At 40.1% G+C, this 19609-nt stretch overlaps 1 protein-coding gene across 8 annotated transcripts in view; it reads right to left on the bottom strand.

Annotated features, from left to right (window-relative positions):
- LOC122792271 (kinesin light chain 1-like) overlaps positions 1–19609 on the bottom strand; it is a 1642552-nt gene that overhangs the window by 579047 nt on the left and 1043896 nt on the right. For 7 of the 8 annotated variants that reach the window (XM_044060030.1, XM_044060031.1, XM_044060032.1 and 4 more), the window contains one exon: positions 9092–9100. The exons of the other annotated variant lie outside the window; for it this stretch is intronic. In XM_044060030.1, coding sequence (XP_043915965.1) covers positions 9092–9100 — 9 coding nt within the window. The remainder of the gene's footprint in view (positions 1–9091; positions 9101–19609) is intronic. 8 annotated transcript variants of the gene reach the window in all.

The following is a 19609-nucleotide window of genomic DNA, read 5'->3' as shown; positions in this document are numbered from 1 at the left end:
ATGATACCGAGTAGAGAGATAGTGATTTGAGCCTGTCCACATAGGACAGGTGCTGGAGGCCATGGATTCTCTTTGTGAGGTATTTCTGTGGTCTTTTCAGCTTGTGCAGGTGTTTGGAGAGGTACATACCAAATGGGGCATTATACTCAATTACTGGCCTAATGAGGGAGGAGTACAGAGAGGTCATAACCTCCTTTTTTCTGGATGCAATCCCTTTACTTATGAGATGAACTGAGTAAAAGGCTTTTCTGACCACTGCTGCTACATGACGGTCAAATGTGAGACTGTTGTCAACTTGTATACCCAGGTCTCTCACCACAGGTTGTGTGCTTAGGGGGTTGCCGCTAATGTGGTAATCAGTAGGGGCAGTGTTTTTGCTGAATGGTATGATAATACATTTTTTTGCATTTAACTTAAAGCCATGACTTTGGTACCAGTCATTTGTTGCTGTGAGGCCCTCAAAGTATGTTAACATCATATGGGGAGTCAATAACAGCACTCAACTTACAGTCGTCTGCAAACTTGGTCAACCACAGGCCATTTGTCTTTGCCTGGACCTCTGAGAAGTAGATGCCAAAACAATAGGGGTCCCAGGACAGATCCCTGGGGGACATCACTAGTGACAGATCTGCTATCGGAGGTAGTGGCTCCTATTTTGAACTTGTGGGTCCTATCAAGTGAGCCAGTTGGCCCCCCACCTGATGAGATAGGGATTTACACCAAGTGCTGTTAGCTTTTTGGTGATGCCCGAGTGAGGGATTGTGTCAAAGGCTTTGGCCAGGTCAAGGTAAGCTGTGTGTACTGACTTTCCCTCATCCAGTGCCTTGGTGACAGTTTCAAAAACTCAACCAAGTTCAACAGGCAAGATTTGCCCTTGAAGAATCCAAAGTGGGTGGGGTCTCCTTACTATGTCCTACCCCTTTTCCTTTCTCTTTCTTCCCTCCTTTTTTTCCTTCTGTTGAGCTCGTCAATAGTTTTTCTTAGTTCCAGATAAGTTTTGCTGCCCAATGGATAAAAAAAACTCTATAATAAGCAGGGTATCGAAGCTTGAACCATAGTTTCATCTCACTACACTTTTTAAGTGAAAGGAATGAATGAATTTCCCTTGACAAGTGTTTGGGCAGAATAGTCATTATTTTTCTCATTATTACAACAGTGCAATTTTTCCATAGATATGACAGAATTTCTTCTTTCAGTTGATGGTAGAGAAGGTTAATTGTAATTAGCAGAGGTCTTGTGGCTTTCCTTGAAGGATTATTAACTTTGTGCTTGATCTGTCTATTTCTCACAAATGGATGCTTGTCCACTGATGAATGGGCAGCGCAGCAATGCAGTGGTTAATGCTGTCACCTCACAGCAAGAGGGTCTCCAGTTCGATTCTCGGCTGGGGTGCCTTCTGTGTGGAGTCTGTATGTCCTTCCTGCATTTGCGTGGGTTTCCTTCCACATCAAAAGACATGCACATTTCTCCCTGGGCCTCAGCTGAAAATAGGCTCTGTCGTAATCAGAATTTCCCGGTCAACAAATGTTAAAAAATTAAGTAAATAAATACAGTTCCATATGATTTTTTTTCAGTATTTTTCTACTCTTTCAGAAAAGTACAGTTGTGTACACTTACCATAAATGCAGATGTTTGAGTGTATTCACGGTTGCAGTCATTACATTTGGATTTTCTGCCTGCAGGTAGCCCTCAGTCGGCCTGATTAACAAAGTCTTGGGTCCTACGTCGGCTGCTGTCCCTTATTCCCTTATTCCATGACGTCAGGTCATCAGGGGTATAAAACATGCAGCCGACGCCATTACATCAGTTTTTCTTGCCCCAGATATCAGGTGCCCCCTAATGGGAAGCAATTAAATATAAAAGCACAAAGATATACCTCCAACAAAAAAGCAAATACACCAAAAAGGCTTTTAAGCATAGTAAAGGAAAGTAGAGGTATAGCCAAAAGAAGTTAGGGGGCTGGAGGGAGGGTAACCAGGACTGCAACAGTGAATACACTCGAACATCTACATTTATGCTAAGTGTGCACAACTGTACTAAGTTCTTTGTGTTTCACTGTTGCAGTCATTACATTTGAGTAGATTCCCAAAGTTATGGTTGGAAGGAGGAATTTAGATTAGGGCCAGCTATAAGACCCTGCAAGACTGCAGTGGCAAAGCCAGCTATGGATTTAGAGAAAATTGGCAAATGATAATGCTTGGTGAAGGTATTTGCAGAACTCCAGGTAGCAGCTTCTAGGATGTCCCTGGTAGGGACACCTCTGAGAAAGGCTGTAGAGGTAGATGCAGCCCTGGTGGAGTGAGGTCTGATCCCTTGGAGGATAGGTTTTCCATGGTGTTTATAGCAGAAATGAATGCAATGGCTTATCCATTTAGAAATGGTTTGCTCTGAAATGGCCTTCCCCTCTGCCCCTGCAGCAAATGCCACCAGCAGTTGTTCAGATTTCCTTTGAGGTTTAGTCCCGTCCAAGTAGAATCTAAGTGGTCTGTGCACATCTAAGAAATGCAGTATCTGTTCCCCTTTATTCTGTGGATTGGGAAAGAAGGTTGGCAAATGAATGGACTGATTAAGAGCCACACTGGATACCACCTTGGGCATGAAGGATGGATTGGTTCTGAAGGACACCATGTCCGCATGAAAGATTAAGAAAGGCTCCACTGCCATAAGGGCCTGTAATTCAGATACCCTTCTAGCTAAAGTGATTGCTACAAGAAAGAAATTTTAAGTATGCAGTAGCAACTGGCTCGAAAGGAGGTAGAGTGAGTTTCTCCAAGACAAAGTTAAGGTCCTAGGCTGGGGTTGGAGCTCTCCTGGGTGGTCTCAAATTTTTGGCCCCTCTGAGGAACTGCTTGAGCAGTGGATGAGAGAAGAGGGGAGGTTCTGTGTTATAATGAACTGAAATGGCTGAGGCATGGATTTTAATGGAGGAAAGACAGGCCCTTGTGAAGCATCTCAGTTAAGTATTATAAAATCGGAGGTAAATTGGGCGCTGCTGTGCTCATCCCTTGAGATTGGTTCCAGGCACAGAATCTTTTCCATTTTTCAGCATAAGATTTTCTAGTACTAGGCCTCCTTGCCTCTAAAATGATATCCATCACAGGATTGCTGAGGGATGGTAAAGGAGAGATTAAGTAATTAGCCAGATTGCAAGGTTCAGTGTTAGAAGCTGAGGGTGCAGAATCTGGTTCTCCTGCTGAGACAGCAGGGAAGGAGTCTAAGGCATGTGTCATGGAGATAACCGTGACACACAGCGATGGAGGGAGTACCAGTGTTGGCGCGGCCAGTCTGGAGCAATCAAAATCATCCTTGGTTTGTCTTGTTTGATTTTTAGTAGTACTTTGGAGAGCAGAGGCAGAGGGGGTAAGGCATAGACTGATAGGTTTTCCCAGGAGAAGGACAGAGCATCCACTTTCCAAGCTTGTTTGTGGTGAGTCCTTGTGCAAAATTTGCCAATTGGTAGTTCTGGGGAGAGGCAAACAGGTCTATATCTGGGCTCCTCCATTTGCTTGCCAACATGATAAAAATCCTTGGTTCCAGTTTCCACTCGTGTGGGTCCATGAGGTTTCCTGCTTAGTCCGTCTTGCCAGTGTATTTAATTTTCCTGGCAGGAATGGAGCTTGTAGGTGCACTTGGTAGCTCAAGGCTGTGTTCCAAAATGCCATGGCTAGTTTGCAGAGGGGGTAAGAATGTGTACCTCCCTGCTTGTTTATGTACCACATAACAGTGGTGTTGTCCATCTTTACCATTAGTTGTCCTGGAAGAATGTGGCCCTTGAAGGCTGTTAGAGCATTCTGTACAGCTAACATTTCTTTTTGATTGATATGCAGGTGCATTTGACTTGAGTTCCATTTGCCCTGAATGCACTTCCCTGCTAGATAAGCCCCCATGCATAGTCTGATGAGTTTGTTGTTAGGGTTTGGGTGGTGTGAAAGGTAGTCCCTTGTTTTGGTGGCAGGCCTCTGCCCACCAAAAGAACTCTAGCCGTAGGGAAGGTATGATAGGAATTATTGTTTCTATGTCTTGAGAATGTTGACACCATAGGCTTTTTAGATACCACTGTAGTTTCTTCATATGCAGTCTTGCATATGGAATTAGAAGAATGCAGGAGGCCATGAACCCCAAGGCTTGCAGTATTTGTCTTGCAGATAGCATGTTTTTTGTGGCCACTTGTTTGAAGTAGGTTGTCACATTAACTTGTTTCTCTGGCATGAGGTAAGCCATCTGGGAAGTTGTATTCAAGCTTGCTCCCAGGAATATAATTTGTTGGCAGGGTACAAGGTGTGATTTATTTTCGTTTATGGTGTACCCCAGACAAGTTAGAACCCTTTGTAGAAAGGCCAGATGATTCAAAAGTAAGGCCTGGCTTTCTGCCTGAATTAGACAATCGTCCAAGGTATGGGTATATTTGAATATTTCTTTGCCTGCAAAATGCAATAACTGCAGCTAGGCACTTTGTGAATACCCTTGGCACAGTAGATAAGCCAAAGGGCAGTGCAGAGAACTGATAGTGCGTGTAGCCTGCTTTGAAGCGTAGGTATCTTCTGCAAGATTCACTGATTGGGATGCGCAGGTATGCTTCTATTAAATCTAATGTTGCCAACCAGGCATCTTTGCCTAGCATAGGAAGTAATTGGTGAAGAGTCAGCATCTTGAATTTTGGAATCTCCAAAAAGGTGTTTAGAGTAGACAGGTCCAGGATAGGACGCCATGAACTGTCTTTTCTGGGTACCAGGAAAAGTCTTGAGTAGAAATCTTGTCCCTTTTCCTCTTCTGGTACCAGTTGAATAGCTCCCATGCTTAAGAGAGAAAGTACTTGTTTTTTGGGCCTCTGCCCACTGATTTGGGGGTAGGTCCGGCCACCCGCTTGGTGTTGGCAATATGTGGAAGTGAAATCTGTATCCCTGGGACACTATATTTAAAACCCATTTGTCCTGGGTAATGAGTTCCCAATTCTTTGCATGAAAAGCAATCTTTCCCCCCAAAGGGGCAGTCAGTTGATAAGTGCTTGGAAATTTTAAAAGGAAGTCATTGAGACAGTTTACTATGGGGGGGGGTCCTTATTATTCCCAGATTTGGAAGTGGAGGCCCCCCACTGCTTAGTTCTGTGTGTCCCCTGGGACTGAAACCTGGGTTTTTTGCTGTGTCTGGGTTTGGCTTGAGAAGACCTGGAAGGGGCTGGAAAGGACAACATTCTTAGAGGGCCAGTGCCTACTAAATCTAGGAGGCTGAACTTGTAAAAAATATTTAACAGTTTGCATAGATTTAGCTTTATCTTCCATCTTTTTAAGAACTTCCTCAGCCTTGTTGCCAAACAGGTGGTACTGATTTAAAGGAGCATCCAACAATTTAGCTTTAACATGATCAGGCAAAGATTGCTCCTTAAGCCAAGCATGCCTTCTGAGCACAGACCCAGTAACAGCAGCCCTGCAAGAGGCCTCTAATGAATCAAAACCACATTGCAAAGTAAATTTTCCAACTTGTTCAGCAGAATGCATTAAATCCAGTAATTCTTTATTTTCCACACAGTCAGGAATCAACATAATTTTCTGTTTAAGCAGTCCAATAACATGTTGCTGATATTTTAACATATGAAACTGGCAGTTTAAAGCCCTAATGGCCAAGGTTGCAGAAGTGTACACCTTCTTACCCCATCTAGCGCCCTGGAGTCTCTATCAGAAGGGGTAGGATTTTTAGCAGTAAAAGCCTTAATGCCCTTGGGCCCCTGTGAAATAGTCTCTGGATCTGCAATAGGATTTTAAAAAAGAAACTTGTGGGACTCAGGGACCCTGTAGTATCGGTCAGGTTTTCTGGGAGGAGGAGGCAGGGAATCAGGGGCCAAACTAGATTCTGAAAAAGCATCATCAACAATGTGTAGTACAAGAGGAAAAGCTAAAGGCCTATGCTGAGGTAGGAGAAGGAAATCCCTAAGCCTCTTTTTTGAATCAGAAAAATCCTGGCTTTCCCAGTGGAAATGCTCCCTTAGAGTATGTAAGGTTTCCCCAAAAGAAAAATCCTCAGGTGGTGAAGCAGAGGGAATGGAGTCCTCTGCATCAGAATCTTCATAAGTAGATAAGGGCAAATCCAGATTATCAGAAGAATCAGAAAAAACAGAATTCTGATCAGAAGATTCATAATCAGCTTCAGTTCTAGGCCTCTTAGAAGGGGGGGGGGGTGGCTACCCCTGATTAGTTATTAGATTTTCAGCCAATCTTATCATTTGTTTTTTAGGCATAGAGGGCTTGAGCATGTGGCCTGGGCATCGTTTTTTTAGGCATGGATTGAGATTTAGGCCTAAGTAAAGAAGGAGGCGTCAGTTTAAAATACAAGTCCGTAGGCCAGAATACACCCTCAGAAGCCGGTGCCTGCACAGCAGCTCCGGACCCATCCAAGGTAGAGACATCCGCAGGTTCCATAGTTGAAGCATCTTGCGGCATACCGGACTCCAAATGGGTCTCAGCAGAGGCCTGCGAATCAGAAGTAGCGGGTATCAGGGGCTGAGAAAGCGCCTCACTGAGTACCGGCAAACTGGCAACTGGCTTAGGAGAAGTGTTGTTGGCAGTTTTGGACCTCGGCGGCCTGTTTCTGTCTATCTTTGCGTTTTTTCAGAATCCCGGTAGTCGGATGGCTAACCGACGACATTTCTGGATAATTAAACCAAGAAACCAAAATATTTAGAGGCGAAAATATACCGACGGATAGTGCACTGATTAAATAAAGCACAAAACCGACAGCAAGGTATGTCGTGGTCAGGGCCTAGGCAAGGAATACAGTACGAATGAAAATCTTTATGAGGTATTTGCTTTCCACAAGTAATGCAATTATTAACTTTTACTGACATCGGTAAGGAGCAAGAAAAAGTTTCCCCAACGGCGTACTTAGCTTTAGTTGAAGACTTCGGTTCTGAAACTCGAAAATGAAAATTTCAGGAGTCGGCCGACCGGCACTTACGAACTGTTTCTACTACTGGCACCGCACGGCAAGAAAGACTGATTTAATGGCGCCGGCTGCATGTTTTATATCTCTGACGACTTGACGTCATGGAAGAGGGGACAGCAACCGATGCAGGACTCAAGATTTTGTTAATCAGGCTGACTGAGGGCTACTTGCAAGCAGATAACCCAAATTTAATGACTGCAACAGTGAAACCCAAAGAACATCAGCCATGAATTGAAAATTGCTCCTTTCTGGCTCTAATTTCAATTTCTGTTAGCTTTTAATTAATTTCATCAAACTGTAGGCTTTCTTCTGTGACCATTTTTCTTGTTTCTTCTTCTGATGACTGGAGCAAGGACCATCAAGTCAACCTCCATTTCATTTACTCTTTTACTCAATGCGGAAATGTAACCAGTTAAAAAGCATTGCTTAATTTTGAAAATTTCATCATGTATTCAATTTATTTTCTGCTCAGTGGTCTTATCCAAGTCTTTTGAGACTTCTGCAATTGCCACTACTGATTCCAACTTTTCCATTCATTCTGTTTTAGTTGAGGAGACCACTCCTTTTTTGTTTTTGCTCCAATCTTGACTGTCTGGGTATTTTTTCCCTTCTGTTTGCCCTGCTACATAACATATGCCTGGACACAGTTGACGTACGAAGATTTTAATGGTCGAGTACCAGGTTTTACAATTCTGAGACCGAATCCGCTTGAAGCTCCCAAAGTTGCTGCGTACTACACTGCCATCGTTCTATCTTGGAAGCCCTCATTTTCATTATAGCTTGAAGTTTTTTGTAATATTGATGAGGCTGCCTCACTTTTAAGCGGCCATTCAAACTTTATAATTTGTTATACTCCAAAAATGCCCAGATGAGAAGCTGCCATGTTGTGTAAATCTGTTGAGAACAAGATCATTTACTGTTCAACAGCTTACAATACTGTTGACCAACATGAGTATGTCCTTTTTCACTGATTTTGTTCCTTTGATTTTTATTAGTGGTCACCTCTGACAATGTATTTTAAAGAATGTCTAAATGTCTGACTGACCAGAGTACTGATTTAGTTGTTACTTCACAAAGTACTGATTTAGTTATTTCACACCCTGTACGTAATTTCAAGTCAAAGTTCCAAGATAATGCACCAGAAAATTGACAACTGTCACTAATATCTTACACTCGGACAATGCTGGCTTGTTTCACACTCTAGCAGATTTTCAATGACCCTGTAGCCAGAAAAGAGTGCCTCTGATGCACTGTCTTTCCTCCTACTCACTGAGTTGACTCAAAGATGGTCTATTTAGCAATGAGATGCTGAGACAAACACCAAAAAAATGCAGTTTTCTAGAACATCCTGCTTATAGAAACAGCAACATCAAATACAGACAGAAAGCCAAGAAAGTACTATATAAAATGTTTTCTTCTAAATGTGACACTCTTTGGGCTGTATTAAATGTCAGGGAAATTAATTTACAACGAGAATAAAATTAACGTAGCTGGAGCTTTTGTTTTCAGGGAGGGCCTGAAAGCTAAGCTTGAAACAACTGATTTTGCTCATGTTACAAACTGTAGCTCTGCGCTACACTATGACGGGTGTGAGTGGTGATACATATTTAAGTACCAGGGGTTAAGACTTTTATAGGCTGTGTAGCTAGAATCAGTGACCTTACCTTATTACACTTGTTTTAGCATGGTATCACATGTTTAAGATGCATCTATCCTCTACCTGCCTACACAATGTAATAAATTATCAGATAAATATGGGAAACAATACCAGAGATTTCTCAAAAAGCCAAACAAGAAAAGGTTCAAGTGTAAAACAATTTGAAAAATTCCTGTGTGTGTGTGTGTGTGTGTGTTTGTAATTATATATGTATGTATGTATATATATATATATATATATATATATATATATATATATATATATATATATATACATATACACACACACACACACACACATATATACATACATACATATATATATATATATATATATATATATATATATGTAGCTATGTATGTATTTGAATTTTATTAATTGGTTGAACAGTTTAGGCATGAACACATCCTTTTTCCAGGAAAAAAAAGGCAAGATGTTTGCATACTATTAATCAAACAAGACATGCAGATAATACAAAGAAATGGAAAAAAAACTTACAGTCACGCTCTGCAAGTATGAAAGCATTAAAGAAAAATAGAGAAAAAGACAATGTTAAAACACAGTTCTCTAAACACAGTAACTAACCCAGCCTGACAGTAAGACAATTGATGTCTCTGACTAAAAGCTTCCTGTAAATAGTGCAACTAATAAAAACAGTAGATGCCAAGCACTATGTGATCAAAGTAATGTGACGCTGGGGTCACGTTTAATGTACAATCCACCAAACAAGGTAAAATCCAAATGTATAGCTAGACTTGGCAAAAAGCAATTTCAAGACTACAGATGACTCAAGCTACAGTCCAGAATCATTGGTTATGTTTGTGCTTTAAAAGAGACAAAAGCCAATGCTTGTCTAATACAGGTGGCGCTAAAACTATTTACTGCAAGTGCTCACCCTAGGGTAAAGCAAGGTACATTTACAGTGTAAAACCATTAAAGGAAACTAGTTTTAAGATGGTGACCAATCTAAAAGAGTAACAACGAGGTGTCTTTTGCAATGCGTCTCAGAGGCCAAATCCAATGTGTAACCAGATGATAAATGTGCATTTAATGCAGGACAGCATGGAAATGAATACACAACTACAAGAAAATTCTTGGCCAAGTAAAGCGTATAAACACATCTAGGGTGACATGAAGGTCAAAACAGTAAAGGCAACATTTTGTCCATAAATCTGGCAAGCACAAAGCAATAAAGGAGTGACGTGTGTGTGTGTGTGTGTGTGTGTGTGTGTGTGTGTGTGTGTGTGTGTGTGTGTGTGTGTGTGCGTGTGTGAACAAGCATGCAAAGGCAACTAAGTGGAAATGATTAATCATAATGGGTCATACACATTATCTATTCAAAAATGTTAACAGTCAGATACAATACAAGAGTGATGTGTCACAGCCAATTAGTTTAAAGCAAAATATATAAACATGGAAGCAGTTTACAGCGCAAGACACAGCATGAAACAGAGGCCCACTTTCAGTGAATCTGCAGATCAAGGTATGTTCTGCCACTGACAGTGTGACCAGCCCAAGGAAATATAAAGATCATTTGCAGTGTTTAACTAAACCAGCATAACCTGGTTAGTTAAAGTGTGTGATTAACACTCTTCAGCAGTACAAAAATCCTTACTAAGTACAACCAACTCAATGTAATAATTCATCATCACTCTACTATGGCTTACATTAATATAAACAATATCGAGAGATATAGAATCATAGTTCCAAGTTGGCCTCCACATGCAATTTGCTCAAGCAACCTTGTGTTATGCATATATTCAACTCAAATTATGTAAATGTTTACACAAAAGCACCTTTACAAATGCACCAAAACAGATGCAGGAAAATAAAGACTAAAAGAGTAATCAAACGTGACTAACTAAAAATGAAACTCTATACAATGCTATCTGTGTTCATTAAAGAAATCCAGAATAACATACTTGTGAAAATAATGACAAACAGGCTACAACCAACTACAAAACAGGAGGTCACAGGTGTCTGACCCAGTAAGAAATACAATTATAAACTATACTGGATAAATAGCTGTTAAGTGTATAAATAAGGTCATATTCCCATGTCAGACATAAGACACATGACATAAGAATGTAAGTTTATTCAGAGCCCCTATTACATATAATATTCCAAGTACAATAAACCTACAAACCATATAAATTCTAATAAATGAGCATGAATACATAAACAAAACTGCCTCCAAACATTAACAAGAATGTGAAACACTACTCCTAAATGCATACATTTTAACAGCACCAGACAGGTTAAGCTGAGGTCTGCTTTATCACACAATCACCACCAGTATTTGACTTAAGTGTCTCTTGCAACCTTCTCTAAATGACAGATGGAAGTGGAAGTCTTTTACTTCATACTCTCCTTCCCTGTTAACATGCACATTCAATGGATGCTACTTTAAACCTGGTCAGTGATGGTATAATCTAAAGCAAGACCCCACTCCAGTAGGCATACAGGACTACTTATGATACATGACCAAGCAAAGGTAAGAACAAAGTTATCACAGCTGGGTGTCACGCAAGTATGACACCACTATACCCACAGAAGGCCAACACCTAGGACATCTCCAGGAATTTCGTGGACTGGAATACCAGGGCCCAGTTTTCCAGTTAGGGGAATGCTAGGAGACCACTCTCAGGCAAGAATTCAGCAGCAATGGTCAACACCGTGTTGCAAACGTTGGGTGCTGGAAAATGTTACAATTAAAATGGCAATAGTCTGTATAAGTATCTATGGGTATTGATAGTATTAACAAAATTCAGCAAAGGAGTTGCGCTGTGAAGAGGACAAAAGCCATGTTAGGTTGAAGACAGAAGCTTATTATCTATTACACAGTCGAGAAGTTATGTATGCATATATTTGTTCTAATACTTTTGATAAGGGAAATAAAATGGCAATTGTCCAGACCTTCCAGTCTTTGTCTGTTTCATGAGTTGTTTTGCTGCTAAGAATATGGGACAGGCCTGGCTTTGATTCTTTATTCTGAAGGGGGTTAGTGTGTTTAGATCACCTAGGAAGATTTTACTGAACTCAGACAGCATCATCTATGGAGGAGTCTTTAGTGACTCCCAGATAAGGAGATGTAGTCTACTAAAAGTGTGTTCACAAAAGGATCAAATTTTCTTCCCAGGCTACAATTATGTGGTTTTGGGGCTGTTGCTTTGGTGCATTATGGTATAAATTGATCAGTGATCACTTAGGCAGTCTGACAACATTCCAAGGGATGACATTTTATTTGTAGAGGATTGCAGGATCCAGTCAAGGGTTAATTGTCTGGTTGTGGCTCTGTTACATCAAGTTGGCATGGTTATAAATTAGACAGATGTCTACAAATGTATATAACTCCCTGGATTTTCAGACTGTATGGTATATGCTGGTTTGCTAGTCTATATTTACATCACCCAATATTATGGTTTCATGATGGATTTTTGAGGAGGCCTAGCAAAGAATATCTTCCAGTGTTTTGGTATTCTTACCTGGGGATATATCGAAGTAGAAAAAATAACTAAAAAACACTGATCAGAAAGATCAAAACACATAACATTAAAACACCCACCCTGTTAATTAAATATACTAACTCTGATATCACTCTGCAGTGGAGAAAGGACAAATTCCCCAATCCCCACTGCTTGCGATTTTGCACAAACTTACCACCAGTAGAAGCGATCAAATGACTTTCAATCACTTCTGTCCATATAAAAAATGTTCAATATTACGAACAACAGATTATATCGATCGTGTGTGTGTGTTTGTGTGTGTGTATGTATGTATCTATATATATATATATATATATATATATATATATATATATATATATATAATACACACACACAAGCTACAATTGTGTTTTGGCATGGATAGTAGGAGTTCCAAGTCAGAGAAAGTTGGCAAGATGTGAGGGAAAAGGGAAACATCTAGTATGTTTTTGTAGAAAATAGCACTGCTGTTAGTTTTTTGTAGGCTCTGTCTAATCTGACAATGTTAAAGCTTTTTTTTCCTTGGTTTCTGTGGCAACTAAGATGTCTGGAATGTGTAATGCCATCCATGCATGCATTTCAGGAAATTTGTTTTTAAATACTTTGTAAGTTGGTATAGCATACATGAAAGCCAGTGTGGGACTGTGGGTGAGGTGGTACTAATAAAGGAGCTGTAGCTGATGTGAATGCTTGATTGGAGCTGGTTTTGGGTAGATGTTACAGCCAAGTGTTATGGTGGTGTGATGGTACAGGCAGAGTCATTTTTCTTGATTTCATGTTTAATAGCCAATTTGAGAGTAAATGGCTGCTACTCTGGATAATTGCACTTTGAACAGTAGAATACAGGAGTGCTATATAGACAGGTGACTGGGAGACGAGGTTCACAAGCATCTTGCTTGGAGGACACAATATAGGGGTTTTGGTGAAAATGGAATTGTGAGGGTAATAAATGTTGGCAGGATGTTATGTGCGCAAGTATAAGAGTCAGTACTATGTGGAACCAATGGAGAAACATTTCTGAAATGTAAGAAACAGAGAAACATTCAAAAATTCAGTGTCATGCACTTCTTGTTTAGGTAACATTGTATTATTGCATAGGCTCCTTATTATGCTGCTGCAGACGCAGATTGTTGAATGCGTCTTTGTCAAACTGTAAAGCGCAAAAAGGCAAAATAGCAAAGCGGCTTTTCAGCTAATTCTTTCCCTGAAAAGAATTAGTTTGCCCGCTTTCATTACTTTACCTTTTCGGCAGTGTAGTGCGATCTCGGAGTTGGTATATTTAAGTACAGGGGTGTGGGGGATGAAGCCCTCACATTAAGTAATGTTTTACAGTTTATTTTTTTTTCGGAACAGCGATTGTTTTCCACTGGAAAATAAATTGCTGTTCTGAAGTTTCGACGTTTTTAGCTTTCGCTTAAATGGGGTTGATTATCTGTCAATCGCTCTTCTGAGCGTACAATATGATAATATAGACCCATTACATATGCTGACTTGCAGATGGCCTGGTGGAAATATATAGTGGAATACTACCGGGACCCTGTAAAGTGTCTTCATCTCTTCCATGCTGATATCCAAACATAACCTGAGTGAGTTAGGAATTATTATTTAAAGTCTGTTGGTTAAACATCGGCCCTATGGATAAGTATTCCATGACTGTCCAGCAAATGAATTACTTTTCATGTCCTGTGGAACAAGAATCAGCACATCCACTGCATCTTCAAATTTGTCCCAAATATTTCAGAGATGCCACTGTGTCCTCATATGCAATCTAGCTTGAGGTGGCAAAAGAATGCCAGGAAGACATGAATCCCAGTGCTTTCAGAAACTATCTTGCAGTTGGAACACACTCCTAAGAGAACTGCAACAGCTTTGACTGATACCTACTCTCTCTTGTTCTGAAATGGAAAATAATTTACAGTGAATCTGTGACTGCATCTACAAAAGTTACTGATGTCAAAGGACTTAGAGAAGACTTCTTGTTTCCTGTTATCCCCTGTGAGCTCTCTGTGAGCAGAACAATGTAGTGGTCAATGTAATGTGTTGTACCTATACTTCTTTTGGATTTACTTGCATCAATCAATCATTTAGATAAAGAAAATGGACTCCTGATGACAGATTAAAAAACAAATATCAGATGGCAAAAAACAAAAAAATATTTAGCTGAAAGCCACTTTCAGTGAACAAGCCCACCCTTGTGCCTCTCACATCATGGGGGAACCCCATACCCTCTAACATATATAAAAGGGCACAGCTGACATTTTCTAAAAGTGGATTTCAGCAAAATGTTTTCACAATATTACCAATTGGACATCCACAGTGAATTGTCTGTCTGGTTGTCAAAAAATCATTATGTTTTGCTTTCTGAAATGTGCACACACTGGACTTGATCATCTTTCGTTTGAGGGCGGTGGTTGTCCAAAGCAGTAAGATAGAAATATGAAACGATGATAATGAGCTACCTAAATGGTGAGGTATTTTTTGTAAGAAGGTATGTCAGGATGTGTGCATTTCATGTCCAGGAGAGGTCATGTCAGCCTAGTTATATAAACTGAAGTAAAGTCTTTGAATTGCTCTGCATTTATGAACCTGTTTAAATCTGACAAATCTGGAACTGGTCTTCAGTAGGTGTCCTTTTCTGGAACCAGAAATACTCAAGAATGAAAATGATGCTCCTTTAGACAGGAAGGAAGCCTTTGATTATCTTTCTTTGCCAGGAGCTGCTCCATCAACTGGAACACAAACATTCCTTATGAGATGGAATATGATGAGGAGTTAACTTTCACTTTGGTTTCTGAAAACACAACTGTGTAAGCAATTTATAGGCTCAGTGCTACAAATGTAATAACCACTGTGGCTTCTGTTGCCGAAGGCCCAATGTCTGGATCGTCTTCCAAAGATATGTAACCCTCCTTCTCATGGCCAGGCAGATATCTCCATCTGAGGAACATCAGCACATCATCAGTACAAAGAAGATGTCTGCCCATTCAATCTTTGGTTTGTTCTTGCCAACAATGTGAAGTGGATGCACTCTGTATTGATGCTGGCAGGAGGACCTACCAAGGCCCACTTCCTGGTTGTACCTACCGTAGCAGCAGAATGACCCTGGGAATTCGGGCTCCCCAGAACCCTTTTGCCTTGAAGAGGCTAAAGGTCCTGTGATAGGAATGCATGTCGATATCCGGGATGGAGGTAACGGAGATTAGGTACTCACCACAGCCCAAAGATTCCCAAAGGGAAATATGATCTCAATAGGGATCTTAGTCAAGCATCCACTATTATAAGCACCTTAAACAATGGTATACGATCATCATTTGAATAACAGTTTCAGTAGAAATAACTGCTGGAAAGATTCATAAAACTTATTAGGACTGCGGGGGTTACTCTTTCTGTAGCTGGTTGCAAAATGACTTCCAGAATGGACATGACAAATCCCACACTGCTTCCGGAATTTTAAGCCACGTTTCAGAGCTTTGAAAAATTGTGACTTGAGGACCAAGTAAGGTTGTTGCCACCAGTATGGAGTGTATGCACTCTTCTTAGAAATGTAATAGTAGCTGGTGTGCCCCTTATAGTGTGTGATTTTATATGCTGTTTGAATTTTTTTGCCATAAAACAAGTAACGAAAGGAAATACAATGTTAAAGTCACTTTCAGACAGATTGTAAGCCCCCTGCTTTCCCATTTACATGCAAAGTATATAAAAGATTTGATATGTACCTCGAAAATTCTTTGTTCTATCCAGACAGTGTCTCATTTGTTTGTGAACATGTAATGAGTGTAAAATCCCTTCCCCTTTATTTCAGGGTTCAGAAAGAGCACTGACAATTGGACAGAATTATTTATAGAGATTTCTGAGATCATTCTGAGCAAAAACAAACACCTGTAAGGCAGAATGACCCTGTCTTTGTGGAAAAATAAAACATGAATGGCTGTCAGTATATCAGTGCTTATAACTCAGAGATTATAATTGCTGATATAATGGCAAGTGGTAGGGATATTTACATGTCAAAACTTGAGCGGTCATTGCTGCAGGTTCAGAAGGAGCTTGTGCGAGCTTTTCTATGAAAAAAATAAAATTCCATGGAGGATACATATCCTTTCAGTGGCCTCAAATGAAAAACCACATTATGAAACTATTTTATTGGTAATAAAGATAATAGATACGCAGGCCAAACTGATACCTGGTAATCAAGATACTAAAGGGAGTCTAGAGGTAAACTGGATAAAACTGCTGAAAGACATAGCCTCAGTAAGGCATACTTCAGCCCTGACCTACACAAATCTCAAAGGTAGTGCAGAATCAAGGCCATTGATGCCTAAATGGGGACTTTACCCCCACCTTTGGCATCACAAGGAAAGCCCGTTCTGTTTACTACAATAAGTTTTACTGATTTTCTTCAGGTTTGGCATGTCCTCTGTGAAAAGGTGACAAAGGGTAGCACTACCGAATCACTTAAACTGTTAGTATGAAAGTGTCAGCACGAACTGACTGCACTGATTCTAGATGTTGCAGAGGTACCACTGGAGTTTTCTTATATGGAATCTTACTAGGTGCACTATCAGAATAGTGGACGTCAGGTACCTGAAGATGCAGTGACTGACTTTTTTGGGGGAATTCCACTGAAAAATATTCCAACAAGGATTCTACCTTATTGTGAGGAAGAAAGAACTGATTAACTGAGACCAAAGAGGGTCCCTAGGAATAGCCCAGTCTTGGATGGGGTTTAAGTTTGACTTCCTTGCTCCTTCTACACCTTCTGGGACAGGGACTGAATCAGGCAGTCATCCAAATAAGGGTAGATGTGAATGTCCTTGATTCTGCAATTTATTAATGAAACAACACGTTCTATGATAGCCAATGCAAAGGGCAAAAAAGTAAATGATATTCAGATCTCCCTTACTCGAATCTGAGAACTCACCCGTGATCCCAATGGGAATAAGTACTTCTGAGAACAAGAGGTACACAGGTCTGCAGGATAAGCATTCTGAATTCTGGAACTTTTAGGAATTTCTTCAACCTTGACAAATTGAGCATGGACCTCTAAGGGCCCTCTACCTGGACATCAGGAATAATCCTAATCCTCTCTTGCTACAATCAGGTACATCTTTGTAAGATAGGCCCCAGAGATGACCTCATGGTGACTCAGTGCTGGGCCTGGGGAGTGAGGGATCTGAAAGGGAGCCACATGTGCACGGCTGGATGGCATCACTCTCACATCATCCAGTCCCAGATGCTGGTTGCAGTAGTAGCTAGTGCAATGACACCAAGGCATTAACACTGAACCCCCACTTTCCATTGAGATGTCCTGCAAGGTTCCTCATGTGCTCTAGTGGCCACTTAGTATCAGCAGATTTTATTTTATTTTATTTATTTTATTTATTTTTATTTTACATTTGTTGACCGGGCTAGTCCAGCTGGATGTATGTCCATTTTCAGTGGAGGCCTGGGGAGAAAAGCTCCAATGGTTATTACAAGTTTAAACAAAAACATAAAAGGATAGAAAGATAAAAGGATGAAAACAAAGATGAAAAGATTATGTACAAAATTGAGTTAGTAGATTGTATACAAAATTGAATTAGTACACGTAAAACACATATAAGAGGAAATAGCAATTACAAGATAAGATTAATAATCAAATAAGTAAATACTTGCAATACACAAATGATAAAACATAGCGTGATTAACAAATTGACAAACAAATGTGATAGAAAATTTTTTTTTTCTTTTTTTGTGCAGTATATATGAGATTAAAGAGGGGAACAATCAGGATACAGGAAAAAGAGAAGGAAGAAATTATGGTAGTGGAAAGGAAGAAGGAAAGGTCAATCAGGGTTGGTACAAGAACAAAGCCAGTATTTATTAAGATGCACTTCCAGTTGTTTTTTAAATAGTGGAAGAGTGGACAAGGATGAGATATCGGAAGGAAGTTTGTTCCACATTTTTCCAATAGAGTTGGAAAAAAGGCAGTCACCTACAGAGTTATTGGGTTTGGTAATATTAATCAGCAGTTTGTTTGAAGAACGTAGGTGTTTCAGGTTATTATAAGGAGTAATGAGGTTAGAGAGTATTGGTGTTTTGGATGGTTGATATAGAATTTTGTGAGCTATTAAGAGCTGTTGATAAATAAGCTTGTTAAGAAGTTCTAGCCAACCTAGCTGTTTTAGGTTCAGACAGTGGTGAGTTCTAAAGTTTTCTCCTACTTCTTTCCACTTTGTTCTTTTTCTCCTTTTCTGTGCCCTTTTCCTTGTCTTTCTCCCTGTCAGAATCTTAGAAGTTGCAAAAAGGAGACCTTTCAGAATGAATCCGTTTTTCCTTTCCTCTTGAGGAGAATGACAGTCAAAGCCCTTCCGGATACCAAAGGAGACCAAAAAGTGTTCTGGATGCTGCCAAACCACACAGAGCTTGTGAGTAACAAGAGGCAGGATTTCATGCCCATAGCAGCAACATTTCTTGATGCTCTTATCCAAGTTAGACTGAGAGTTAAAAAAAAGTTATAACAACAACAACAGTATCTATAACACAGTCAAGAAAAGCTGGCTCTATTTGCCAATATTATTTTATACCTGATCTAGGCAGAAAAACACATTTCAGTGTTGTGGAACATTTTGAGGCAGTTTCAAATCTTTTTGGGATACAAAATTAATGTAGCTAAAAGAAAGGCAATAGCTGTAAATTACGTACCCACATATGAATTGTTTCATCAATATCCATATTTATGGGAACATGCTAAAATGAAGTACTTAGGAGTATGGATTAAAAAGGATTCTGGCGTGGCAGTTAAGGATATGTGGGAAGAGACTAAACAAAAGATAATACAAAAACTGAGAAATTGGAAGCTTTGTCATAAGGATATGGATAGCAAGATACAAGCAGTTAAAATGGTTTTAGTCCCTTTAGTTTTATACACAGGTCAGGCATATTCTTGTTAACTAGCAGAGAAGTTGTGGATAGCAATTAATAAGAGCTGAAGAATTTTATCTGGGTGGGGAAAACGGCAAGAATCAAGTGGGATAAGCTGATTCTTCCAGTTGAACAAGGCAGTTTGGAATTACCCAATCTGAAGGGGTATTTCAGAGCTACACAGTTAAGGCTCCTATACATACCACAAGCAGAAACCTATAATTCAAAGTGGAAAGGAAATGATAATGAAATTGGGGGGGGGGGGGCTTAAGAAACAAGGAATGCTGGGATTCTGGATGCAGATCTTTAAGGAGACAGTATTCTAAGAACTAAGCCAACATGGGAACGGAGAAAGAAGATTCGGCCGATAGGGATGAGTGCAATTAGGAATACAGACAATAGGCAAGAGAGGGCTGAAATTTATTGGAGAAATCTGGCAAAAGAACTAAGGTATTGGGAGTAAACAACTACAGAGGGGAAAGGTAACAGAACAGGAAGGTGCCAAGAATTTATTTGGACTGCGAGATTGCCTTCCCTTATCAAGGATTGATATCAGAGCACTGGCAAAGAGAAAGAAATGGGGGGTCCTAAATAAAAGACCTGCACTGGTAGTAAAACCTAGAATAGAAGC

The sequence above is a fragment of the Protopterus annectens genome, chromosome 1.part2 (genome assembly GCF_019279795.1).
Source record: "Protopterus annectens isolate FY-2018-M chromosome 1.part2, PAN1.0, whole genome shotgun sequence".
Taxonomy (NCBI): Eukaryota; Metazoa; Chordata; order Ceratodontiformes; family Protopteridae; genus Protopterus; species Protopterus annectens.
The sequence above is the reverse complement of the archived record's forward strand: the minus strand, read 5'-3'. Positions and strand labels throughout refer to the sequence as shown.